The sequence below is a fragment of the Nicotiana tomentosiformis genome, chromosome 5, assembly GCF_000390325.3.
Source record: "Nicotiana tomentosiformis chromosome 5, ASM39032v3, whole genome shotgun sequence".
NCBI lineage: Eukaryota > Viridiplantae > Streptophyta > Magnoliopsida > Solanales > Solanaceae > Nicotiana > Nicotiana tomentosiformis.
Window position 1 is genome coordinate 9,016,867 of NC_090816.1, and position 27,721 is coordinate 9,044,587.

Here is a 27,721-nt window from a genome sequence, read left to right on the forward strand (position 1 = left end):
ATGCTTGCAACGTTAGATAATCCCTCATATGCAGTTGAGTGGACAACCAAAGAAATGTTAAACCAACCAAAGATAATGCGAAGGGCCATAGAAGAGATTGACAATGTCATTGGGAACAATAGATTGGTTCAAGAATCCGACATGCCACAGTTAAACTATGTCAAAGCTTGTATTAAAGAGTCCTTTCGACTACATCCCTTGTCGGCTTTTAACGCTCCTCATGTGTCTGTATCGGATTCTGTTGTTGGTGAATACTTCATCCCAAAAGGGAGTGTAGTGTTATTAAGACGTCTTGGACTTGGCCGAAACCCTAGAGTTTGGGATAATCCCACCAAAAGGAAGGTGGTGATGTAGTTTTCACTGATTCAAAGTTACGTTTGTTATCATTTAGTATTGGACGACGAGGTTGTCTAGGTGTAAAACTTGGCTCAACAATTACCACTATGTTACTTGCTAGGCTTCTTCAAGGGTTTACTTGGAGTTTACCACCGAACTCTCCAGGCAATGACTTGACCATGCCATTTTTTGCTAAGGGCAAAACCGCGATTGCCTAAAGAGCTTGCCATAATAGAGTCGCGGTGGTAGGCTATTATTGTGCTTCGATCATCAGAGCTTGGTTTGTTTCTGCTAATTCTTGGGCTTTCTTTTGGACATAGGCCTTAGCATCCTACTTAACCTGGATCCCAAATGGCCAATATACTAAAATTTGATATTTCCAATTGTCATGAGCGATTACATTTGTTTCCAAACCAAACAAAAATGGAAAAGAGAAAACATCACCATAACGATAGCTATGAAATTCCGAATAAGTTGATCAAAAATCTTCTCAACTACCTCTTTCCCACCTAAAATTTAGAAGCTTTAACTCTCTCTTCTTTCTCCATCTGTGTCTTTGTCATCATTTTGCACGCAGACTATATGCAGTGGTGGATATAGCGCATATATATATATATATATATACACACACACTTAGGTTGGGGTCACTGGCTCCCGGTAATTTCGGAAAATATTTTTATATAAATGTGTGTTGTGTGTGCGCGCGCATATATCTTAAATGACAGGTATATATTTTGACTGGCACCCTAAAACTCAAAGTTTAGGCAGTTGATTGGTCGATTTTGGCGGGCACAACTTGACTTTTAATGCGCTGCCTGGAATCGATTCGCACTTCAACGTTTGCTCAAATTTTTATTCGATAGTGATGTCCCTGCCACTTTTAAATCCTTGGTCCGCCTATGAATATATATTATGTGTGTGTGTAAAAATAACTAAAACTTCAATAATTTTACGTTTTAAACTATAATATTAACAATCTAATGGGTCAGTGGTAAAACTATAAAGATGGAACCCATCAAATTAAAATTTTGGATCCGCCTCTGAATATAAATGCATCATTGCCAACGCCTAACTAACCAGAATACCAATTCTTAAGATATAGACAATAAGATATTAAACCCAAACCTCAGCTTTAATTTGTTCCTGCTTTAGTTTCTTTTTTCTTCCTTTGCTTAAGCTTCATTCCACTTCTAGATCGTTCTTTCTTTCAGCTGTAACCGTGATATTTTCTTATTTCTCACTACTGATTTTCCTCCTTTTGCAACTACTAAGTTCAAGTTGTGCTTCTATTGATTCTAACGTGCCAAAATCCGATGTGGATTTATTAGAATTTCCTTTGAATTTAGAGTATACGGAAGCTGAATTTTTCTTGTGGGGTTCTTTTGGCCGTGGATTGGATAGCTTTGCACCTGAACTTGCAGATGGTGGACCCTCACCTGTTGGGGCTAGAATTGCAAAACTCAGCTCTATAATTAGAGATGTAATTGCTCAATTCGGATTCCAAGAAGTTGGTCATATTAGGTATATATTTATCTTTTCGGAACATATTTTAAAAAAAACACTACTAAAAAACCGACTAAAAAAACCGACCAAAGTTGGTCGGTTATGGCCAATTACTGACCAAAACGTGATCATTAGGGTGTGGACGGTGTTTTGATGGTCGGAATGGCCTACCGACCAAAGTTGGTCGGAAATTACCGACCAACTTTGGTCGGTAGCTTAAAACGACCATCTGACAAGTTTAAGTACATACCGACCAACTTTGGTCGGAAACATATTTTATTAATTTAATTTTATCGACCAAAGTTGGTCGGTTTAACTAAATTATATTTTTTTATTATTTATTAAAATTTAAAAAAACCGACCAACTTTGGTTGGTAATTGAAAATATATATTTTTTTAAAATAATTAAAATTAAACATTACCGACCAACTATGGTTGGTAACCTCAACAGTGCAGGCAAAATATCGACCAAAGTTGGTCGGTAATGTTGAATTCTGGGAATTCAATGTTCATTAACCGACCAACTTTGGTCGGTATTTTGGAATATATTTTTTTTATTAAAAGCCGACCAACTTTGGTCGATTTTTCTGGGTTTAATTTTGGCATAAAATGCCTGTTTTGGCAGCTATACCACCTGCCAGCATACCAATACACCTAATAACAACAACAACACAACAACAATAACAACAACTTAACAACAACAACAACACAACAACAACCAAAACATTTAATAAATACTTTAAAACTAACAAATTAAAGTTCAATTGAACATAAAAATCCAAAACCAAGTTAAAACTAATTACAACTAGTTCAAAACTGGTTCTATTTGTCTAGTTCAAAGTATATAAAAGTCAAGGGGTATTTTCTACAACATCATCATCACCGTCTGATGAACTTCCATTTACAAGACGGTATAGAGAACGGTCTTGTGGAGGACGGGAAGAACGATCACGGGGAGGACGGGAGGAACGATCACGTGGAGGTCGACCCTATGGAGATGACTCACGAGATCGGGGCAACAGAAAAGCTCCACTAGATAGGAGAGTTATGATCTGAGCTTGCATGCCAAGGAATTGAGCATCTCTAAGCGCCTTTCTCTTTCCTTGGCCGCTTCTAGCTCGGATGTGAGCTTTGTCACTGTCTCCCGCATAGCGAAGAGGCTCTCCCTATTAAGTTGCTCGCCTTGCGAGGAAGTTCCTATTCCTCGCATTCCACATTTATAGCGATGAAAGTTTTTAGTAGGAAGCCCGTATACCTTCCCCCATTTTGGACCGCCAACAGACTCCAACCATATTCTTTCAGCATCCTCGTCCGAAGGTTGGGTTGGCTCACCCGATTCACCAGCTGGATGACTACAGATGAATTCCTCCACGTTACTTTGGTAGAGACCCTATATTATTTTAAATTAAATCAGTATTTCAAAATTTTTATAAAAGTAAATTATAATACTTAAAGAAAATTGAAAGCTTACATATGCAGTCGAGGCCCGGTCCTTGACCCACATATCATGATCCCCCTCTTTCTTCTTCTTCACAATATGCGTCTCCTTGAATAGCTCATCATGACTCATTGGACACCTATACTTCTTTTCCTGCAAACAAATTAATTTAGTTGATAAACAGAATAGATATAATTAGAAAAGTAAAATAATTTAAGCAATTACGTACCAATCTTCTTTTTATTGTCCCTAGGCTGATCGCACCTCCAGTGTGCAAGGAGCCTCCCTTCTCGGATGCGCGAGCTTTCTTTCCTTTTTCGCTCCTCTCTAAGAACTCTGCGGTAAGCCATTGCCTTTGCAAATCATTTCATAAATTCTCAAGTAACCAGCCAGGCCTCTTGTTCTTCTTTCTAGCATCCGAGAAAGCATTCGCCAATCTCTTGCGAGCTTTATGATAAAAATTTGCAGCCACTTCCGCGCTATAGCGGTCTTCCCATACACACTTGCTTTGTATTTCAAAAGTTAATTATTAGATGGGAACATCATAAATATAAATTATTAAACTGTTTAAAAAAATATTTATACCTTAAATTGATTGAAAATTTGCTCCTTCAGCGAGAATGGGCAATCAGTCCAAGTCGCATAAGGGCCATCATAAAGCTTTCTAATGGCATTGCTGATTATCTTCGTAGTCTTATTACCCGGCCTGACCCTGCAATTTAACAATAAAAATACATTAATATCTTAGTAAAAATGTTACAAATCAATATACGCAAAAATAATGAATAACACTTACCCATCATCCTCAGGGACTATGATGATCCTGCCATATCGATCATAATGCACTACCTCATCATCACCATCCGAAACATGTGTATCAGAGGCATGTGAAGACGGTGTAGGCGGGTCAGAGCTACTGCCTCGCAGGCGAAAGCCTGCAATAGATGGAGTCGATGATGAAGATGGTTGCGATCCCTATGACTGCGACATAGCTGGATGCGACCCAAGTGGATGTGATACTGATGGCTGTGACCCGAATGGCTGTGACATGGATGGATGCGATCCATTTTTATCTGCATAATATAATACACATTTAGATTGAAACATATAAGAAACTAGCTATAAAATGAGAGTGCTTTTAAAAAAATAACTTTTTAATCCTCATCGATGTATTGTTGCTCGTCCGAGAATTCTTCGTCCTCACTTGTTTGAGCTTCATCAGTTGATTCTTCGTCCTCATTTTCTATAATTGTTACTTCATTTATATCAACTTCTTCCAATATGCGTTCAGGATGTTCCAAATCATTTTCTAACTGATCGTCCACTATTTGGTGAACATTGGAGATATCGTTTTGATATGCAACATCTAACACATTCTCGACTTCCACCCTACCTACAAGCTTAGTTTTTATTACAACCCACCAATCGGACTTATTCCGTCACAATGGATAAGGAGCATAATACACTTGCCTAACGTTATGTGCAATTATGAAAGGATCATAGCGATCATACTCTCTCGTATGATTAACCTCAATTATGTTGTATTGGTGGTGTACTCTTGTACCTCTTGTTGGATTTGGATCAAACCACTTGCATCTAAAGAGTATCAATTTCTTATATGGCCAACCTATATATTCTAGTTGTAATATTTCTTTGACCACACCATAATAATCAATATCTCCAACTTGGTTGCCATCACCACCTTGAACCAACACCCCGATGTTGTTGCTATTTTTATTTTTAGAGCAATCCTCTGTATGAAACTTATAACCATTCATTACGTTCTTAGACATTATTGTGACCTGAAGCCCAGGTCCCCAAGATATATCTTTCAAAAATTGATTTACACCATTATTTGGATTATTTACCTACATAGTGTTAAACAAATTCATAAGTTAGCACAACTTATGAATCAATTTTTTTACATTCACTACGTGTGTGTGTGTGTATATATATATATATATATATACACACACACACACACACACTTACAAACTGTTTGAACCACGTATCAAATCTCGTATATACAACATCATTGCCAAATTGACCCACGAAGCTACTGTGACACATCAAATATTTTTAGTAGTTGCATCAATATGTAGTCACAGTAAATTTTACATTTTGATAACTAATAAATCAATACTTACTTGAGAAATGGTACAACTTCGGGACAATTTAGCAACACATGAAGTGTAGCTGACTTGTACTCCATATCACTCAAACTTCTCTTTCTAACATCCTTAGAACATCGGCCTGGTTGATTGAATATGGACATTGGTGGATATAATGGATCATTCACACATTCGACCGTGTGCCTATTGGGCCTATTCCTAGAACATGGCACGTTACTCTCAAAATAATAAGAACAAAAATGTGCAGTTTCCTTTGCAAGATAGGCTTCGCATATAGATCCTTCAATCTTATTCCTCTGCTTAACAAATTGTTTGCATTTGCCAATTGTCCTACATAATCTCATGTTAGCCAAGAACATTCAAATAAAATAGAATATTACATCAAACTTATAATATTACCTCTCAAAGGGATACATCCATCTACATTGAACATGCCCTCCAAGTCGTGCCTCGTGTACAAGGTGTATTGAAAGGTGTTCCATCACATCAAAGAAACCACATGGGAATATTTTTTCCATCTTACTAGAAATTACACGAATGTTCTGATCCATCCGAAGTAGGTTTTCTTCCCTTAATGTGGTAGAACACAAGTATTTGAAAAACAAACTAATCTCTGTGATGGGTTTCCAGATTCTTTCAGGCAAACCACAAAATGCAATAGGCACTAAAGTCTCCATGAAAACATGGCAGTCGTGACTTTTCAAATGGCTCAACTTCCCTACCTCCATATCTACTTTTTTCCCAAGATTCGACGCATAACCCTCAGGCATCTTCAATTTCGTAACCCAATCACAAATTTGTCGTCTTTCTTCCAAAGTGAATGTGTAACTTGCTTTGGGCTTGAACACCTTACCATTGTTTGCTGTCTGCAAGTATAATTCAAGCCGCCTGCAATATTCTTGTAAGTCCATTCTAGCCTTCGGGTTTTCTTTTGTCTTACCTTTAACATTCATCACTGTGTTGAACAAATTGTCAAAATAATTCTTCTCAATATGCATGACATCAAGGTTGTGTCGGAGAAGATTATCCTTCCAATAAGGCAACTCCCAAAATATACTCTGTTTCGTCCAGTTATGATTAACATTATATCCGGGGAATCTATAAGGTGGACCTCGGTAACTTTACTGAAATTATAGACCCTCTCCCAAATTTCCTCACCTGAAAGTATCGGAGGTGAAGAATCATATTCCACTTTATTCTTTTTTAATGTATTTTTCATCCTTCTAAACTTATGATCATCAGGCAAGAATTGACGGTGACAATCAAACCATGATTGCTTTCGGCCATGTTTCAAAGTGAACGCTTTACGATTTTTCATGCAGTAAGGACAAGCTAGCTTCCCAGCAGTCATCCACCCAGACAACATTCCATAAGCAGAAAAATCGTTAATAGTCCACATTAAATTAGCACGCAAATTGAAATTCTGCTTGGTTGATATGTCATATGTTTCAACACCATCATACCACAATTGTTTTAGCTCATCAATCAAAGGTTGTAAATATACATCAATCAAACTTTTCGGATTACGTGGACCGGGGATAATACAATTTAGAATATATATGGACTAGTCATACACAACTCAGGTGGTAGATTATAAGGTGTAAGAAAGACAGGCCAACATGAATATGGTGTCGCAGATATAGAAAAAGGCATGAAGCCATCCGCACATAGACCTAACCGAATGTTCCTTGGTTCACTAGCAAAATCTGGATATGTCTTATCAAAGTGCTTTTAAGCTTCTCCATCTGAAGGATGACATATAACACCAGGTGGTCTTCTATTTTCAAAGTGCCATCTCATATGAGGAGCAGAACTCATCGACGCATATAACCTCTTTAACCTAGGTATAAGAGGTAAATAATGGATCGCCTTGACAACGACCATATTCCCGCTGGAAAGCCTCTTGAAACGAGGCTTTTCACAAAATTTACAACTATCTAAAGCTGCATCATCTTTATAATATAACATGCAACCATCTTCACAACAATCAATTCTCATTGACGAAAGTCCTAACTTAGAAACCAATCTCTTTGCCTTATAGAAATCACCAGGTAAGTTGATATTAGGGTCAACTAGTTCACTCACAAGATCAATGAAAGAGTCCATGGCTGTTTGAGAAATATTTCAATCAGATTTGATACTTAGTAATCTAACTGCAACAGACAGCTCAGAGTACGGACTTCCTTCACGTAGTGGACGACTAGCTTCCTCTAACTGTTCATAAAAATGTTTTGCGTCATCATTAGGAGTTTGTTAAACATTTTCATTGGGCTCACCCCCGAAGTGCATCCCAAAAGCATACGCAACCATATCCTGAATTCTAGAATCAAGATTTGTATTCTCCACCGACCTACTACTTTCACCAACAACCATGTTATGAAATATCCCACGGCTACCATCGATCTCTCCATGATTAGTCCACACAAAGTAATTCTCTATAAACCCCTTCCTATAAAGATGAAGCTTAACTTCCTCCGATTTTTTAAACTTCATACAATCGCACCTGACACAAGGGCACCTAATTACTCCTTCACTTTGGTATGGTGGAAGTGACATTGCATGTCTAATAAAGTCATCAACCCCTTCTACAAAATCCTCCCGCAATCCCCGCCGATTAGGATAATTTCTATTGTACATCCAAGTACGATGTTCCATCTATACAAATAAAACAAGAACAAATTAATTTATTCTACAATTATAAATTAATTATATCTTTTTTAGTTAATTCAAAATAATTATTTTTTCCTAATTATACCAATTTATATCCTAAAAGTTCAATTCATATCCAAAAGGTCCAATTCATATCCTAAAAGTTCAATTCATATCCTAAAAGTTTAATTCACAAGAACAAATCCTAAAAACTAAAATTTCAATTCATATCCTATGAGTTTAAACATAAACTAAATAAACTAAAGAACTTCAACCCACACCCTAAAAGTTCGATTCACAAGAACAAATTAATTTATTCTATAATTATAAATTAATTATATCTTTTTTAGTTAATTCAAGATAATTATTTTTTCCTAATTACACTAATTTATATCCTAAAAGTTCAATTCATATCCAAAAGGTCCAATTCATATCCTAAAAGTTCAATTCACAAGAACAAATCCAAAAAACTAAAATTTCAATTCATATCCTACGAGTTTAAACATAAACTAACTAAACTAAAGAAATTCAACCCATACCCTAAAAGTTCGATTCACAAAATCAAATTAATTTATTCTAATATTATAAATTAATTATATCTTTTTAGTTAATTCAAGATAATTATTTTTTCCTAATTACACTAATTTATATCCTAAAAGTTCAATTCATATCTAAAAGGTCCAATTCATATCCTAAAAGTTCAATTCACAAGAACAAATCCTAAAAACTAAAATTTCAATTCATATCCTACGAGTTTAAACATAAACTAACTAAACTAAAAAAATTCAACCCATACCCTAAAAGTTCGATTCACATGAACAAATTAATTTATTCTACAATTATAAATTAATTATATTTTTTTTAGTTAATTCAAGATAATTATTTTTTCCTAATTACACTAATTTATATCCTAAAAGTTCAATTCATATCCAAAAGGTCCAATTCATATCCTAAAAGTTCAATTCACAAGAACAAATCCAAAAAACTAAAATTTCAATTCATATCCTACGAGTTTAAACATAAACTAACTAAACTAAAGAAATTCAACCTATATCCTAAAAGTTCGATTCACAAAAATAAATTAATTTATTCTACTATTATAAATTAATTATATCTTTTTTAGTTAATTCAAGATAATTATTTTTTTTCTAATTACACCAATTTATATCCTAAAAGTTCAATTCATATCCAAAAGGTCCAATTCATATCCTAAAAGTTCAATTCATATCCTAAAATGTCAATTCACAAGAACAAATCCAAAAAACTAAAATTTCAATTCATATCCTACGAGTTTAAACATAAACTAACTAAACTAAAGAAATTCAACCCATACCCTAAAAGTTCGATTCACAAAATCAAATTAATTTATTCTAATATTATAAATTAATTATATCTTTTTAGTTAATTCAAGATAATTATTTTTTCCTAATTACACTAATTTATATCCTAAAAGTTCAATTCATATCCAAAAGGTCCAATTCATATCCTAAAAGTTCAATTCACAAGAACAAATCCTAAAAACTAAAATTTCAATTCATATCCTACGAGTTTAAATATAAACTAACTAAACTAAAGAAATTCAACTCATACCCTAAAAGTTCGATTCACAAGAACAAATTAATTTATTCTATAATTATAAATTAATTATATCTTTTTCAGTTAATTCAAGATAATTATTTTTTCCTAATTACACCAATTTATATCCTAAAAGTTCAATTCATATCCAAAAGGTCCAATTCATATCCTAAAAGTTCAATTCACAAGAACAAATCCTAAAAACTAAAATTTCAATTCATATCCTTCGAGTTTAAACATAAACTAACTAAACTAAAGAAATTCAACCCATACCCTAAAAGTTTGATTCACAAGAACAAATTAATTTATTCTATAATTATAAATTAATTATATCTTTTAAGTTAATTCAAGATAATTATTTTTTCCTAATTACACCAATTTATATCTTAAAAGTTCATTTCATATCCAAAAGGTCCAATTCATATCCTAAAAGTTCAATTCATATCCTAAAAGTTTAATTCGCAAGAACAAATCCTAAAAACTAAAATTTCAATTCATATCCTACGAGTTTAAACATAAACTACCTAAACTAAAGAAATTCAACCCATACCCTAAAAGTTCGATTCACAAGAACAAATCGTAAATCCTAGATTCTAACTAAACTATTCAAGACAATACAAAGTTAATAATTCAATTCTAACTAAACTATTCAAGACAATACAAACTCAAAATTGAAACACTCATCAATTTAAACTAATTCATAACTAATTGACTAATTAACAAAACTAATTAGTTAATAAAACTAATTAAAACAAGACCTAAATCCTAATCCTCAATAAAATGAAATATTTAAATAATTGAAACACTAATCAATTGAAACTAATTCATAACTAATTAAAAAATATAGAAATAATAAATAAATGGGTTGTAATTCAAACCTAGAATTTTTAGGAGATGGAGAAGGAGAGGGTCGGCAGTGGCAGCGGTGACGACGGTGACGACGCGGCGACGGCGGGGGCTGGGCGGTGGCGACGCGGGGTGGAGAATGGGATTTATGTGATGGAAATAGAGAAGGAGAAGGGAAGGTATTGAGTGAGGGAAATGGAGAAGGGAAGGTATTGAGTGAGGGAAATGGAGAAGGGGAGGGGAAGATAAGACACAAATGGGGGTTCCCCCATTTTTCAATTCTGATTTCAGAATTACCGACCAAAGTTGGTCGGTAATTTTGGCCGGTACATTAAGTGTTGACCGTTTGACCAAAAACCGACCAACTTTGGTCAGTTTTTTTAAAAAAAAATATTTAAATTCTTTTTTTTTGTGTTTGTTTTCTTAAAATATTATAAACTATAAGCATTTATTTTATTTAACTATATAATTATTATAAATAATTATAAACTATAAGCATAATCTTTATAAATAATTATATTAACTATTTACTTTTAATAAATTATAATAGCATCTATCTAAGTAAATTTTCTAAGTTATAATTAAGTATGTGAGTAATTTCTCACACACACACACATACACTATATTGTAATTGATGCTAATAACTTCTTTTTTCATTCGTTCATCACTAATAATGCATGACATAGATTAATCGATATATAGGTCGAGACGTTTTGATGAATCATCGATTAATATTCATCGATACATCTAAGTAAGTTATAAGTCGATGAATCAATTTACAAATAGATATATTTGATGATAAAGTATATATACTAATTAGTATCTTCCCAAGTCTATCCCTAAAAGAACCCGACCCTGTGGTCCTAGCGCTTCGTGTTCTTATATATATACGGCTATACCTATATACATTCACACACAAACACACTTCACTGTAATACTTTAACTATATATATAGATTGTTATAGTATATGTTAGTGTGTATATATATAGCTTGTTAAAGTTTGACCATGTTTGACCTATTAATTTAACTCGTTTACTTAATACTAATAACTTCTTTCTTTTATTTAATTTGTGATCCATATATATATATATATATATATATATCAAAGATGTTTAATATTAATTCTTCTATTTTTCATTCATTCATCACTAATAATGCATGACATAGATTAATCGATATAGGTCGAGACGTTTTGTTTTTACTATTAGTCAATATAGGTCAAACGTTTTATTTTTAATCTTCATAGATGCATCTAAGTAAGTTATAAGTCAATGAATCAATTTACAAATAGATATATTTGATGATAAATTATATATACTAATTAGGATCTTCACAAGTCTATCCCTAAAAGAACCCGACCCCGTGGTCCTAGCGCTTCGTGTTTGTGATGACCCAAAATGTCATCTTTAAATTTAATAATTAATTCTATGTTCTAAGACCTCAAAAAGTACTATTTATCATTACTCGACTTGCGTGTGCAGTCCGTAAAACTTTTTCGAAAAATTTAAGGTGAAAAATGAATTAAAATGTGAATTAGAGCTTTAAAACTCAACTGAGTTGACTTTGGTCAACATTTTGAGCAACCAGACTCGGATCAGTGTTTTGATAATTTTGGTAGGTTCGTATCGTGATTTGGGACTTAGGCGTATGCCCGGAATCAAATTCCGAGGTCCCTAGCCCGAGATATGAAATTTTAATGAAAAATTAAAAGTTTAAGTTCAAATAGTGACCGGATGTCAAATTATGTGCAAACGACCATGGAATAGAATTTTGATGATTCCAACAGCTCCGTATGGTGATTTTGGACTTAGGAGCGTGATCGGAATTTTATTTGGAAGTCCGTAGTAGAATTAGGCTTGAAATGCCGAAAGTTGAATTTTTGGGAAGTTTGACCGAGAGGTTGACTTTTTGATATCGGGGTCGAAATCTGATTCTGAAAATTTTCATAGCTCAGTTATGTCATTTATGACTTGTGTGCAAAATTTGAAGTCATTCCGAATTGATTTGATGTGTTTCGACACAAGATATAGAATTTGAAAGTTCAAAGTTCATTGATTTTGATTTGAGGTGTGATTCGTCGTTTTGATATTGTTTGATGTAGTTTGAAGCCTCGAATAAGTTCATATGGTATTTTGGGACATGTTGGAATAATTGGTTAAGGTCCCGAGGGTCTCGGGTGGATTTCGGAAGGTAAACGGAATGGATTTCGGACAAAGTGCTGGAAATTTCTGTTGCAGAAATTCCGTGCGTTGAGCCAAGTTTGGAAGCTTATATCTCGCAATTCATAAGGAATCAGAAAATGTACAAAACATGAAAGTTGTAGTCGTTAGATTATAGGTTCCAGAAAGTTAAACTATGCATTATTCGGACATTTGTACAGAAAGTTATGATGGATTGAAAGAAGGCTGGTAGAGCAGTTTCGCCAGAAATTTCGCCAGAAATTCTGATGCATGCAGCCAACTTTGGGAGCTTATATCTCGCAATGCATAAGGAATCGGAATAATTACAAAACATGAAAGTTGTAGTCGGTGGATTCTAGTTTCAAGAAAATTAAACCATTTATCATTTGGACATTTGTACATAAAGTTATGATCAATTGAAGTAAGACTGGTAGAGCTATTTCTGGTAGACTTTTAGTGACGAAAAATGGACTTTTAGTGACGGATTGGCAGAAACTTAAGGACCAAAAATGCTCATTTCATTCATTTCGTTTTGGATTTTTGGAGCACGGTTTTTGGGCGATTTTCACGGGAAAACATTGGGATAAGTGTTCCTTATCCTATATTGATTATATTTCATGATTCCATACTCATTTACATCATGAATCCGTGAATTTATGGAAGAAAAATCAAGATTTTTGCAAAATCTTCCAAAAACGAAAAGTTAAGATTTGGAGGTCGAGTTGTTATCGAATTTTGGTAAAATTGGTATGGGTGGACTCGTAATTGAGTAAGTTGTCGAATTTTATAAGTTTCGCCGGATTCCGAAATGTGGGCCCCACGGGCAAATTTTGAGCTAATTTCGGATTTTACCGAAAATGTAATATTTTCTTATGAAATTGATTACTATAATTTTTGTTGACTGTATCGAATTAATTATGACTAGATACGAGTCGATCGGAGTCGGAAATTCGAGGAAAAAGCATAATACTTGGTTAAATTGGAGCAAGTCGAGGTAAGTGACTTGTCTAACCTTGTGTGGGGGAAATTTTCCCTAGAATTGGTATTGATGTGATTATTGAAATGTGTTGAAAGTCGTGTGCACGAGGTGACGAGTGTGTACACGGGTTAATTTGCGAAAGATTATATTTTTAAATTGTGTAGATCACTGTTGCGCATTTATTAAATTATTTTATCTTGTTATATTCTTCATCATTGATGTGAGATATATACTTCAAATTTGTTTGATCTTTTCTTACTAATTGTTTTACCTGTTTAGTTGAAACTTGGTTTCTTTTATTCTGTGCATTATTTGAAGGTTGATTTTCTTTAAATTAAATATTATTAATATGAAGTATTTGACATTTTTAAACTTGATATTGAAGCAACGTAGTAAAGATTTTAAAATATTATTTTCCTAAATTATTTACTCCTGAATATTTTTATACTCATTGTGAGGGAGCCGTGAGCTCTTTACTGTGGAAGAATATTATTGATGAATTATTTTGACATGAGTTGTGAGCTCTTTATTGTGGAAAACTATTATTGATGATTTATTTTGGCATGAGCCGTGAGCTCTTTATTGTGGCAAACTATTATTGATGATTTATTTTGGCATGAGCCGTGAGCTCTTTATTGTGGAAAAATATTGTTGTTGAATTATTTTGGCAAGTTAAATTATTTGAGCACTTGAGGTGCAAATTGTGATATATTGTGATATTGATACGCATGCGGTGGTATAAGGTCTGGGTGTTGAAACGCATGCGGTGAGATAAGGGTGGCTTGATACGCGTGGCTAGTAGGGAAACTACTAGAAGTCATGCGGTGTGATAAGGGTGGCTAAAACGCGGGATGCTATTTCGGGAAAAATATTTTCTTTAAATAAATTGTGAAGGCTCCCGCGGTGATATAAGGAAATGAGATATTGTGAATTTATTTATGATTTGGGACTACGAGGCGGTACCTCGGGAGTGCCCTTGTTGATATTGATTTATGGCTGTAGTTGCCTTTGATTATTATTGTGATTTTCATAAAGTTGAAGGAAATTCTGTTTTGATTTCCACGAGTTATTATTTGCAATTATTTGGTGTCATTAAATGTGACATACTATTTGATTCATTTTCAATGTCATTTTATTTTACTACATTGATAAATATTTTACCATGCCATTATTATATTCCAGTAGGGCCTCACCTAACCTCGTCACTACTCTACCGAGGTTAGGCTTGGCACTTACTGGGTACCGTTGTGGTGTACTCATACTACGTTTCTGCACATCTTTTTGTGCAGATCCAGGTACATTTTACTAGCCTAGACGTCATTGAGTTACCTGCGCACGGAGACTTCGAGGTATATCTGCCAGCGTCCGCAGACTCCGGAGTCCCCTTCTATCATTTTATGTTGTTTCCTTATATTTTATCTAGACCTTGACATATAGAGACATTGAGAATAAATTCTTAGAAGCTTGTGACTTATTTCTACCGGGTTTTGGGAGTTGAAATTGTTTGAATTATAGTTTATTTATTTCAGATATTTATTATTATTCCGCATTGATAGGCTTACCTAGTCTTAGAGACTAGGTGCCATCACGACATCCTACGGAGGGAATTTGGGGTCGTGACAGTGTTCTTATATATATACGGCTATACCTCTATATATATATACACACACACACACACACACACACACACACACACACACACTTCATTGTAATACTTTAACTATATATATATATAGCTTGTTATAGTATATGTTTGTGTGTGTGTGTGTGTCTATATATATATATATATATATATATATATATATATATATATATATATATATATATATATATATATAACACGCTTCGTTGTACTACTTTAACTACATATATAGCATGTTATATATAGCATATGTTAGTGTATTCATTATTTGTATTACAAAAGTGTTAACAAAATACATTTATATTATTTAGATAGTAAATATAAAAGTAATACAAAAGTTTGACCAATGTTGACGTAATAACCGACCAACTTTGGTCGGTTATTTTGCAGAAAATAACAATTACCGACCAAAGTTGGTCGGTAAATGCTTCCCCTGCATTAACCGACCAACGTTGGTCGGTAAATTTAAATATAAATTCTTAAATATTATAAAACATTTTAAATAATAAAATAATTATTAAAATTTAAAAAATTGGGTCCAGATTACCGACCAACGTTGGTCGATAATCCAAAATTTTCTTGTCTGACCAGCTGGGTCAATTCGTTGACCAATTTACCGACCAACGTTGGTCGGTATTTAGTTTAAAAAAATATATTTTTTTTTTTCCAGTTTCCGTCCAAGTCGGACGGTTTTTGGTCGCTTTTTTTGACCGACCAACGTTGGTCGGAAATATTTGGTCGGTTTTTAGCGGATTTTTAGTAGTGAAAGTGTATCACATAAAATAAGACGTATTAGATTAATAAAATATTGAGAAATTTATTTGAATCGTTCATAAAGATTCAACCTTTTTTGCAAGTAAAATTCATACTCAAACACAATTTCAATCTGAGAATACTTTTTTCCAGTTTCAGTTTCAAATATTCTTTATCCAATTCAACCAAATAGCGCCAAGCTATGTTGCATGGACTCTTTAAAAATATTGTCGTGCGCATGTCGAATCGTTAAAAAATACACCACTTTTGAAAGATTCGACACGCACCTGACGACATTTTTGGAAAGTACGAGCAACATAGGTGTCCTGACGCTTACATATCTTCTTCAGGAATTGATTTAATTTCATATATATATTGCAGGGCAATCAAGAATACAATAGCAGGATTTCCAAGACCACTGCGAAATCTAAGCAGTGAAGCATTTGCAACAGTTATGAACGATGCATTTGGACATCCACTAGAACCACCTTTCAATCCTTACGCTAATGACATTAATTATCTTCTTGTTTCGTATGTTATTCCTTATATTGGACTCACTGGATATGTTGGAGCCAATCCTAAACTCCACAGCCCTACAGCCAAAACGGTAATTGATAATCAGTTTGATGTATACATATTTTGATATATATCGCCTCACATTTTGCTCATGTCTTGACGATTTGAGATGTTTAATATGATTATTTATGCTAGATTTTGGTATTTCTATGTGTAGGGATCATTCGGATGCAATTTGGGACGAAATGGCGTGAATTGGAGTAAAATCGGGACAAAAAGGCAAAAAGTAAAATTTGAGGGCCACAGCCAACGTGGGGCGCTGGCTGTGGTGCAATTTACAGCAGCTAAAATATTTGAGTGCCAGGGCCAGCGCCCCATGCTGCCTTGGACGCTCAAGACGGGAAAGTAGCCTTTTTCGACTAGGACTCGTGTCATTTCGACCCCTAGACGCCCCCAACTCATATAAAAGACAACCTAAACCTATCTTTACAGGGAGGGACGTGACTTTGAGAGAGGAAGGGAGGTGCCAAACACTCGGGAGCACGGATTTGATCAATTCTTCCATCCCTTTCCTAGTACTCATTGATTTTATGTTTGAAAACTTTATTTTTGATGATTGTATGAACATGCGTGGCTAAGAACCCTATTGTTCTAGGCTCATGGGTGATACATGAATGTTAATGTTTGAAATTTAATTTGACGAAGTTGATTTTATCATGTTGGGTTGTTTATATAATTCTATTCTTAATTATTTTGCTGAGTAGCTAACAATGAAATACTATCTACGAATCTAGAGTTGAACTCGAAAGTGGAAATTCTAGATTGCATACAGAATTAAATAGAGCAAGTTCTTGAACCCGAGCATTGGGGAACAGATTCGCAATTAGGATAGACATATACCTAATTGCCTTGCTCGGTTGGAATACAGGAATTGTAAATGCATTCTTGTTAATATTAATTCCATAGACATATAGGCATTGAGTTAGCTTGAATAGGCGAGTAAGGACTCGACATATTAGTATGAGTAATCTCAACCCTGTCAATCAACAATCCAGATAAATCAATTAGTCATTTTAAACTAAGAACGTAATATGATTGATAGCTAACCCGTGACCCTGGAATATTATCTCCTATTGATTGTTATTCGAAATTGTTTAAATATTGTGGTTGATTTCTAGTATTTCATTACTTGATAGTTTTTAGGTAGTAAATTAGAAAATTATCTATTTTGTGAGAAATCGCTTGAATCGATAAGTTATTTGAGTTTGAATTAGGCAAAAGTTAATCATAAGTCTTCGTGGGAACGATACTCTACTCACTACTCTATTACTTGACGACCACGTATACTTGCGTGTGTGTGTTTGGTCGCAACAAGTTTTTGGCGCCGTTGCCGGGGACTTAAAAATTAACAACTTGACTGAGTTAAGCTTTTATTAGTTATTTGTTCAAGCTCTAATTTTCAGTTTACCTTATTTGTGTTAACGCAGGCTCTTCTCTTGAATGCGGAGGAGTAGAAGCGCAAACAATCTCCTTCCTCTTGATCCTGAAATTGAACGAACACTTCACAGAGTGAGGAGGGAAGTCGAAGCTAGAACTAAAATAGAAGGAGAGTTGGACATCGTAGTTCAACCACAGCCAACTGAGATGGCAGGTAATGAAGAGCGTGCGGTGATAGAAACTGCAAGGCCCAATATTGCTAATATGACTCAGGCAAACTTTTGTTGATGGGCTAGACGAGGCATCAAAGATGAATCTTGATTCAGCTTGTGGGGGTAGTTGCATTACAAAGCCTTATAGTGAAATACAACTCTTGCTAAATAACTTCACTGCTAATGACTATAATTGGAAAGGAGACGGGGACTCACGAAGAGCAATTAAACAAAAGGCAGCCGGATTGATTGAGCTTGATGACTTCTCATCCATGAGAGCCGATATAGCAAAATTGGCAAATCAGATGAATAGAATGACAATGCAACAAACACAACAGATGCAACATGTACAACAGATGTCTATTTGCTGCGAACTATGTGGTGACATTCATATGAGTGACATGTGCCCCACGAATCCTGAATCTATATACTATGTGGGGCAACAGAGCAGAGGTCCAATGAATCAGCATGCACAATATGGAAACACTTACAATCCAAATTGGAAGAATCATCCCAACTTCTCATGGGGCGTAAATCAGCCGAATCAGAATCACTATAGAAGCCACCCCAACAAACAAAAGAGAGTACGAATGACTTGCTGAAGAAGTTGTTGCTTGACAATCAACAGCTCAGGACCGATTTTAGAAAATCTTGAGAGGCAAATGGGATAGTTAGCAGCAAATCAAAATACTAGACCTGCAGGCGCTCTTCCCAGTGATAAGTTAATGTAGTTACACTCAGAAATGGGAGGGAACTAGAGGAAGTGCCAAAGAAGAGAAAGGAAAAGCCTATACCTGAGGGGGAGCTGATCCATAAGGCAATACACGAGTCAAAGAAAAATGATGTAGGTTCAGAGCCAGTGGAGGCTGCAAGGTCACCACCACCTTTCCCCCAGAGATTGCAGAAAAAGAATGATGATCGCATGTTCAACAAATTTCTCTCTATGTTGAGCCAGGTTCAATTAAATATTCTATTGGTAGATGTACTTCGTGAAATTCCAAAGTATGCTAAGTACATAAAATATATAGTGGCTCATAAGAGAAAATTGACTGAGTTCGAGACAGTTGCACTTACTGAGGAGTGCACTTCAAGGGTCCAAAACAAGCTTCCTCAAAAGCTTAAGGATCCTGGCAGCTTCACCATCCCTGTGCGAATTGGTAATATTGATGTGGGTCGTGATCTTTGTGATTTGGGGGCGAGCATAAATCCAATGCCCTTGTCCTTGTTTAAGCAATTGGGTCTGGGAGCTCCAAGACCAACCACTGTGATATTGCAATTAGCTGATAGGTCCATAGCCTACCCTGAAGGAGTGATTGAAGATGTGTTGCTGCAAATTGGGAAATTTATCTTCCCAGCTGACTTCATTATTCTAGATTTTGAGGTTGATGAACAAGTTCCAATCATATTGGGATGACCTCTCTTGACTACTGGTGATACAATAATTAAAGTGAGAGAGGGAAAAATAATTATGAGGGTGGACAACGAGAAAGCAATTTTTAATGTCTACAAAGCGATCCAACTTCCCCGCCACTATGAGGAGCTCTCTATGATATCTGTTGTGGAGGTTGATGAGCAACTTCTTGACACGAGTGTATATCTAGGCGATTCTCTAGAAAAAGAACTCATGTTGTTCGATAGCTTGGAGATTGATGATGAGGTTGAGGAGATGATGCATATCCTAGATGCATCATGTGCTTACATGCAGGGAATACACCCGTTTGAGCCTCTGAATAGGCCAAGTGGGTCTCCTCCAAAGCCGTCAATTGAAGAAGCTCCAAAATTGGAGCTTAAACCCCTACCCCCTTACCTTCAATAAGCTTATTTGGGTAGTTCTTACACTTTACGTGTTATTGTTTCTTCTGACTTGTCTAAATTGCAGGAAGAAAAGATGTTGAGAGTGCCACGTGAGCACAAGCGAGCAATTGGGTGGACGATGTTTGACATTAAAGGCATTAGTCTAGCTTTCTGCATGCATAAAATCCTCATGGAGGACGGACACAAGAAAAGTGTAGAGCAACAACGGTGCCTAAATCCAATCATGAAAGAGGTGGCAAGAAAAGAAGTGACTAAGTGACTTGATGCAGGTATTGTATGTCAAATCTCTGATAGCAAATGGGTAAGCCCCGTTCAATGTGTGCCTAAGAAAGGGGGGATGACTGTAGTGGTTAATGAAAATAATGACTTAATTCCTACAAGAACTGTCACTGGGTGGAGAATTTGCATAGATTATAGAAAATTGAACAATGCCACCCGAAAGGACCACTTTCCTCTCCCTTTTATTGAACAAAATGCTTGATAGGATAGCTGGCCAGGAATACTACTATTTCCTAGATGGTTATTCGGGATATAATCAGATTGCTATAGCCCCAGAGGACCAAGAGAAAACCACATTTACGTGTCCTTATGGCACGTATGCGTTTAAGAGAATGCCCTTTGGTCTCTGTAATGCACCTACGTCTTTTCAAAGGTGTATGATGGCTATTTTTACTGACATGGTTGAAAGATTTGTAGAAGTGTTCATGGATGATTTTTCTTTTTTTGGGTGTTCTTTTGATAATTGTTTAATGAACCTTAATAAAGTGCTTGCTAGGTGTGAAGAAACAAACTTGGTACTAAACTGGGAAAAGTGCCATTTCATGGTACGTGAAGGTATAGTCTTGGGACACAAGGTGTCCAAAAATGGTTTGCAGGTGGATAAAGCAAAGGTGGAAGCGATTGAAAAATTACCTCCACTGACATCCGTCAAAGGCATTCGCAGTTTCTTGGGCTATGCAGGTTTTTATCGTCGTTTCATTAAATATTTTTCGAAGATTTCTTGACCTTTGTGCAGGCTTCTTGAAAAGGATGTCACTTTCAAGTTTGATGATGACTGTCTGAAAGCATTTGAGGAGCTGAAGGGAAGGTTAGTGACTGCACCAATTATCATCGCCCCAGATTGGGCCCAGCCATTTGAGTTGATGTGCGATGCAAGTGACATAGCAATCAGAGCTATTTTGGGGCAAAGGAGGGATAAAATCTTTCACTCCATTTATTATGCGAGAAAAACTATGAATCCAGCTCAGATGAATTATACAGTTACTGAAAAAGAGTTGCTTGCAGTGGTGTGGGCGTTTGACAAGTTCAGATACTATCTAGTGGGAACCAAAGTCATCGTCTACACAGATCATTCAGCTATCAGATACTTGTTTGAAAAGAAATATTCCAAGCCGAGGCTGATTCGTTGGGTCCTTCTCTTGCAAGAATTTGACTTAGAAATCCGAGATCGAAAAGGGACAGAGAATCAAATGGTTGATCACTTGTCCATATTAGAAAATCGGAGCCATGTAACTGAAGGAGGGTCAATCAAAGAAACATTTCCTGATGAGCAGTTATCAACAGTCACCTCAGGTGAAACCCCATGGTATGCAGATTATGTGAATTTTATTGCAAGTGGGGTGACGCCACCAGAATTGACACCTGACAATAGAAGAAGATTCCTACATGATGTGAGGATCTACATGTGGGATGAGCCATTCCTGTATAGGCAGTGTGCAGATCAGTTGGTGCGAAGGTGTGTTCCTAAGGAAGAGATGAATGAAATATTGCATGGCCGTCATGCTTCGCCATATGGAGGTCATCACGGTGGGGATAGAGCCGCCCAAAAAGTGCTACAACAGGTTTCTATTGGCCAAAATTGTTTAAGGATGCACATGCCTTTGATAAAAATTGTGACATATGCCAAAGAACCAGAACTATCACGAGGAAGCACGATATGCCTTTGAAAAATATTCTGGCAGTAGAGCTTTTTGATGTTTAGGGGATTTATTTTATGGGACCGTTCCCATATTCTAATGGTCAGAGGTACATCTTGTTGGCAGTCGACTATGTTTCTAAGTGAGTGGAGGCCATTGCTCTTCCTACTAATGACGCAAAGGTAGTGGTAAGCTTTGTAAAGAAGCACATCTTCACACACTTTGGGACTCCAAGAGTGTTGATAAGCGACGGAGGAACTCACTTTTGTAACAAATTGCTGAATAATGTTCTTGCAAAGTATGGAGTTAAGCACAAGGTTTCCACTGCCCATCATCCCCAAACGAGTGGTCAAGTAGAAGTTTCAAACAGAGAGGTAAAGCAGATTCTGGAGAAAACAGTAAGTGGATATAGAAAAGACTGGGCCGGGAAGCTAGACGACACATTATGGGCATATCGAACTGCATACAAGACTCCCATAGGTACTTCTCCATATAAGTTAGTTTATGGGAAGGCGTAAAACTTGCCCGTCAAGCTTGAACACAAAGCCTATTGGGCAATTAAAAAGCTGAATATAGATATGGACTTAGCTGGTGAGAAGAGGTTGCTGCAACTCAACGAGCTTGATGAGTTTCGATTGCACATATATGAAAACGTCAAATTATGTAAAGAAAAAATGAAGAGGTGGCATGACAAGCACATCTGACATCGAGAGTTTGAGCAGGGTCAAGAAGTTCTCTTGTTCAATTCCAGGTTGAAGCTATTCCCTGGAAAGCTTAAGTCTCGTTGGGCAGGTCCTTTTGTTGTGGTAAGTGTGAGGCCTCATTGAGCGGTGGAACTGCGTGATACGAGCTCAAGTGGTACCTTCTTTATAAATGGCCAGAGAATAAAACATTATTGGGGTGGTGACATTGCACGTCACAATACCTCGGTAGACTTGGCCGATGCTTAAACACGTGTTGAGTCGTGTCACGACGTTAAATCAGGCGCTCGTTAGGAGGCAACCCAATTTTTACTGCTTTCGAAGCATAGTTTTTTGTTTTCCTTTAGTTAGAGTAGGCAACCCAATGTTCTTTGTAGTTGCAAAAAAAAAAAAGAATCTTAGGTGGAAATGGTGTGGAATGTGTGTAATGTAGGTATTGAGTGCTCGGGTAGTCGGGATTGTTTATCACCAAAAAAAAGCGAAATGAGCATCCAGCCCAGCGCCCCATACTGGCTGGGGCGCACTTTACAGTATGCTGAAGAACCCACAATGCCAGCCCCAGCGTGGGGCGCTGGGCTGCGGGGTCGGGTAAGTGTATTATTATTATTAATATTTTATTTTGTTTGTTTTTTTGTTTTCTTTCTTAATTTAAAATACCAAACCCACATAACCCTACCCAATTACCCATATACACACACACAATCTAACCCATACCCAATTACTCAAACCCATCCCCCACCTAAATTAAAATAACTAAAACCCAAAACCCCTCCCCTTTCACTCTCACGTAAATTGACCGAACTTCTCTTCTTCTTCTGCCTCGTTTCTGCCTTGCTCTCAAACTCAAAAAATTTCTTGCTCAATTTAATCTCAAGAGTCAAAGGTATGTTCTTCTTGTTATCTCTTTTCTTATATTTTGGAAGTTCTTAGAGTATTTGTAGTCTTCTTTCTCCCCCAATCCTCAAATCCCCTAAGTCTCTTAATCATACTTTGATGTTATTGTGGGTGGCTTATGGTACACGAAATTGGTGCAACCACATTACAAGCCATACTCCTAGTTGTTCTTAATTTGAGATTGTTGAACCTTTACCTCCTAAGGCACTTAGTTGCTAAAAGAAGTAAGGTGAAAGATTGTGAAGTGGTTGTTCAGTGGAACCATGAAAGGGCCCTTAAGGTGCACTAAAATTGTGAATAAAGGTCACTAGCTTATGAACTTCAATGCATGGAGTGTGTGAAAGAAAAAGAAAAAAAAAAGGGGAGAAAGAAAAGTTTTGCAAGAAAAAGCAAACAAAAGTTCAAATAATGTAGAAAGACACACCTCCTAATCCTTCTCACTCGTGCTAGTGAAACCATAGAGGTGCTTGATGGAAAAGAGAGCTATGTTAATTATGGTGTATGACAAGTGAATGAACTGAGAAGAAATTGCGCTTGAATTGTGAGTGTAGTGTATTAAAGTGCTTAGGAGGGTTAGTCACTATTCCTAAATGTATCCTACCCGTCCCTTAGCCTACATTACAACCTTAAAGTCCTAATTGATCCTAGATTTAGCTAGCTTAGATTAGTAGAGATGTACACTACGGACAAGCTTATGGTACGACCACGAGATGCACATAAATTCTTTGTGAGAGTGAGTGAATGTTGTTAAATTGTGTGATGTCCTTAATTTATGTTCAATGACATATTTGAATTTGTGGACTACTTTGATATTCACACTTTTGCTTGTGGTGAGGGCACTTGATGTCATGACAGATTGGTGATGTTGTACACTTTCTTGTGTTGGGTGAGTGCGTGAGTTGAGGATGATTAGTGGTAACGAGTCGTCTCTTGAGGTAAGGTAGTTATGGAGAGGTTACTTGAGTTGATTGAGTTGGTTGAATAACATTAGGTATACTTGGGCTATTTAAAAACGGGAAGAATATGAAATTTGTGTGTTCATGCTTAATTGCCGACATCGATCATAGTCAAAAGGTAGGGTGTTTGATTGAGTTAATTGTGAAGTCCTCTTTCATAGTGCTAAGTAAGTTTTGGGGGTATTAATATAGTTCCATTGCTCAAGGACGAGCAAGAGTCTAAGTGTGGGGTGTTGATAATCGTCTTAATGTATGCATATTTTGATATATATCGCCTCACATTTTGCTCATGTCTTGATTTGAGATGTTTAATATGATTATTTGTGCAAAATTTTGGTATTTCTATGTGTAGGGATCATTCGGATGCAATTTGGGACGAAAGGGCGCGAATTGGAGCGAAATCGGGACAAAAAGGCATAAAGTAAAATTTGAGGGCCACAGCCAGCGTGGGGCGCTGGCGGTGGCGCAATTTAAAGCAGCTAAAATATTTGAGCGCCAGGGCCAGCGCCCCACGCTGCCCTGGACACTCAAGACGGGAAGGTAGCCTTTTTCGACTAGGACTCGGTCATTTCGACCCCTAAACGCCCCCAACTCATATAAAAGCCAACCTAAACCTATTTTTACAGGGAGGGACGTGACTTTGAGAGAGGAAGGGAGGTGCCAAACACTCGGGAGCACGGATTTGATCAATTTTTCCATCCCTTTCCTAGTACTCATTGATTTTATGTTTGAAAACTTTATTTTTGATGATTGTATGAACATGAGTGGCTAAGAACCCTATTGTTCTAGGGTTATGGGTGATACATGAATGTTGATGTTTGAAATTTAATTTAACGAAGTTGATTTTATCATATTGGGTTGTTTATTTAATTTCTTTCTTAATTATTTTGCGGAGTAGCTAACAATGAAATACTATCTACGAATCTAGAGTTGAACTCGAAAGTGAAAATCCTAGATTGCATATATAATTAAATAGAGCAAGATCTTGAACCCGGGCATTGGGGAACCGATTCGCAATTAGGATAGACATATACCTAATTGCCTTGCTCGGTTGGAATACAGGAATTGTAAATGCATTCTTGTTAATATTAATTCCATAGACATATAGGCATTGAGTTAGCTTGAATAGGCGAGTAAGGACTCAACAGATTCTTATGAGTAATATCAACCCTGTCAATCAACAATCCAGATAAATCAATTAGTCATTTTAAACTAAGAACGCAACATGATTGATAGCTAACTCGTGACCCTGGAATATTATCTCCTATTGATTGTTATTCGAAATTGTTTAAATATTGTGGTTGATTTCTAGTATTTCATTACTTGATAGTTTTTAGGTAGTAAATTAGAAAATTATCTATTTTGTGAGAAATCGCTTGAATCGATAAGTTATTTGAGTTTGAATTAGTCAAAAGTTAATCATAAGTCTTCGTGGGAACGATACTCTACTCACTACTCTATTACTTGACGACCACGTATACTTACGTGTGTGTGTTTGGTCGCAACAGTTATCAATTTAAATTACTCTCTAAACTACATCTTTCAAGATAATAATACTACTATCTTTCTTCCAATTTACATGGCATGCATTATTTCAATTTTTGAAAGTTGCAAAACATTTAACCATCATTTTAACTATATACAAGTTTCAAGAATTTAAATTTAAGCTACTTGCAATGTCCTTGTCTTTTTAAAATCTAATTATTCAATCATTAGTTTAATAACTTAACTTATATACGCTGACAATACCATGTAAAGAATATTTATACTATCAATTATTTATAATTATTGTAACAGATAATCTACCTTATTTTCTTGGTTACTGATATGTTTTGTTTTATGGACAATTGTTGTAATTATCATTTAGACGACTCAATTTTAAATATAAAAATTCTTTACATCGTCATGGATAGAAGTTAAACTCTTATTATAAGAGTCGTCTCATTATCATAAATATATTCACTAGTTAATTTCATATGTTAAAATTTCCATCTTTATAAGTTTTGTAGACAAAATCATTCGGTACCTATGCTGGTGAAAAGCAACAAGTATATGATAGAATAATCGAAATGCACCAAATTAACATGGACAATATCGTTTTAATAGAAACTATCTTAAACTTTATGTCCAATCAAATTTCATCATATAAAACAAAATGGATGAAGTATTTTCATTACATTCAAATTGATGAACTGTAATACTTCTAATACAAAACCAAAATTTGCAGCTACTAGCAGGGCTACTGGGAGTAGAATCAGGTCAAGACGTAGTTCTGAGAACATTGCTTTACGAGCGAGGAAGAGAGAACGTGGAACCCTACGGGATAGCAGTAGCAGAGTTCACAAACCGGATATCAGAGCTGAGAAACAAATTGGGACGCCGTGGATTGAAAGATGAAGGACTCAAAGTGAATCCAGCAGTAGGTGCTGAAGGGAAAATACGAGGAAGTATATTAGCAGGAGATAAATACTCGCTTTCCTATGACAGAATGCCAGAGGAAATACTGCGAATAGTGTACGTAAGTGGAAATGAGAATAAACCAGGTGGATTTTACCCAAAAGGAGCAGACGGCCAAATAGCAAAATCCTATCTTGGACTTGGAGGGAATTAAACTTTAGGAAATTAAAGAAATGTTTGATTCCTACATGTGTAATAAAAGTGAGCGAAAGCTTCGCACTAAAAGAGAAATTATACATGAATAAAAATGTGTTTTTTTTAAGAGATGAGCTTATTGGACATTTGTGCTTATTATTTTCTGAATTTTACGAGGAATCATGTGTATGTTCACGTTGCTTCATTAGATTTCATCTTATGTCAGATGATATTAAAGATAAGTTTTCAAATTTGAAATGGGAAGATGTCATCAACAACAAAAACAATCAACAACATATCTGGTATATTTTCACATGTAGGGTCTGTGAATGGTAATGTATACGCCAACCTTACCCCTGCCTTATGGAGGTAGAAAGGTTATTTTTGATAGACCCTAGACTCAAGAAAAACAATTCTCAGCAGGATTGAAAAATAAAGTCGGTAGTGATCAAGAAGCTATGTTGAAAATAACAAAGACAAAAACAGTAACAATAACAAAATAACAAAACGCAATAATAAAATCGACACAAAGAAAACAACATATAGTAATAAAAATTGAAAGCTATCTAAATATGAGAATGACAATAATATAAATAATACTACTAATATGGAAAATGGCAAGATGTCATGTTAGAAGAAAATGAGTAT

At 35.7% G+C, this 27,721-nt stretch overlaps 2 protein-coding genes across 2 annotated transcripts in view; both read left to right on the forward strand.

Moving 5' to 3' along the window:
* LOC108945007 (desiccation-related protein PCC13-62-like) lies at positions 1 to 27,289 on the forward strand. Its single transcript, XM_018770540.3, has 4 exons — positions 1 to 342; positions 1,514 to 1,857; positions 16,416 to 16,641; positions 26,709 to 27,289. Exons 1-4 carry the CDS (start codon positions 1 to 3, stop codon positions 27,090 to 27,092), a joined length of 1,296 nt encoding a protein of 431 aa, XP_018626056.2. The 3' UTR covers positions 27,093 to 27,289.
* LOC104095765 (isoleucine N-monooxygenase 1-like) overlaps positions 1 to 27,721 on the forward strand; it is a 48,176-nt gene that overhangs the window by 1,781 nt on the left and 18,674 nt on the right. The gene's annotated exons all lie outside the window — the stretch shown is intronic.

Excerpts from the sequence above, each read along its gene's own strand:
- LOC108945007 (XM_018770540.3), top strand. The coding sequence starts at position 1 with ATGCTTGCAACGTTAGATAATCCCTCATATGCAGTTGAGTGGACAACC. Across the intron at positions 343-1,513 it reads ATAATCCCACCAAAAGGAAG|CTTCATTCCACTTCTAGATC; the intron begins GTGGTGATGTAG and ends CCTTTGCTTAAG. Across the intron at positions 1,858-16,415 it reads CAAGAAGTTGGTCATATTAG|GGCAATCAAGAATACAATAG; the intron begins GTATATATTTAT and ends TATATATTGCAG.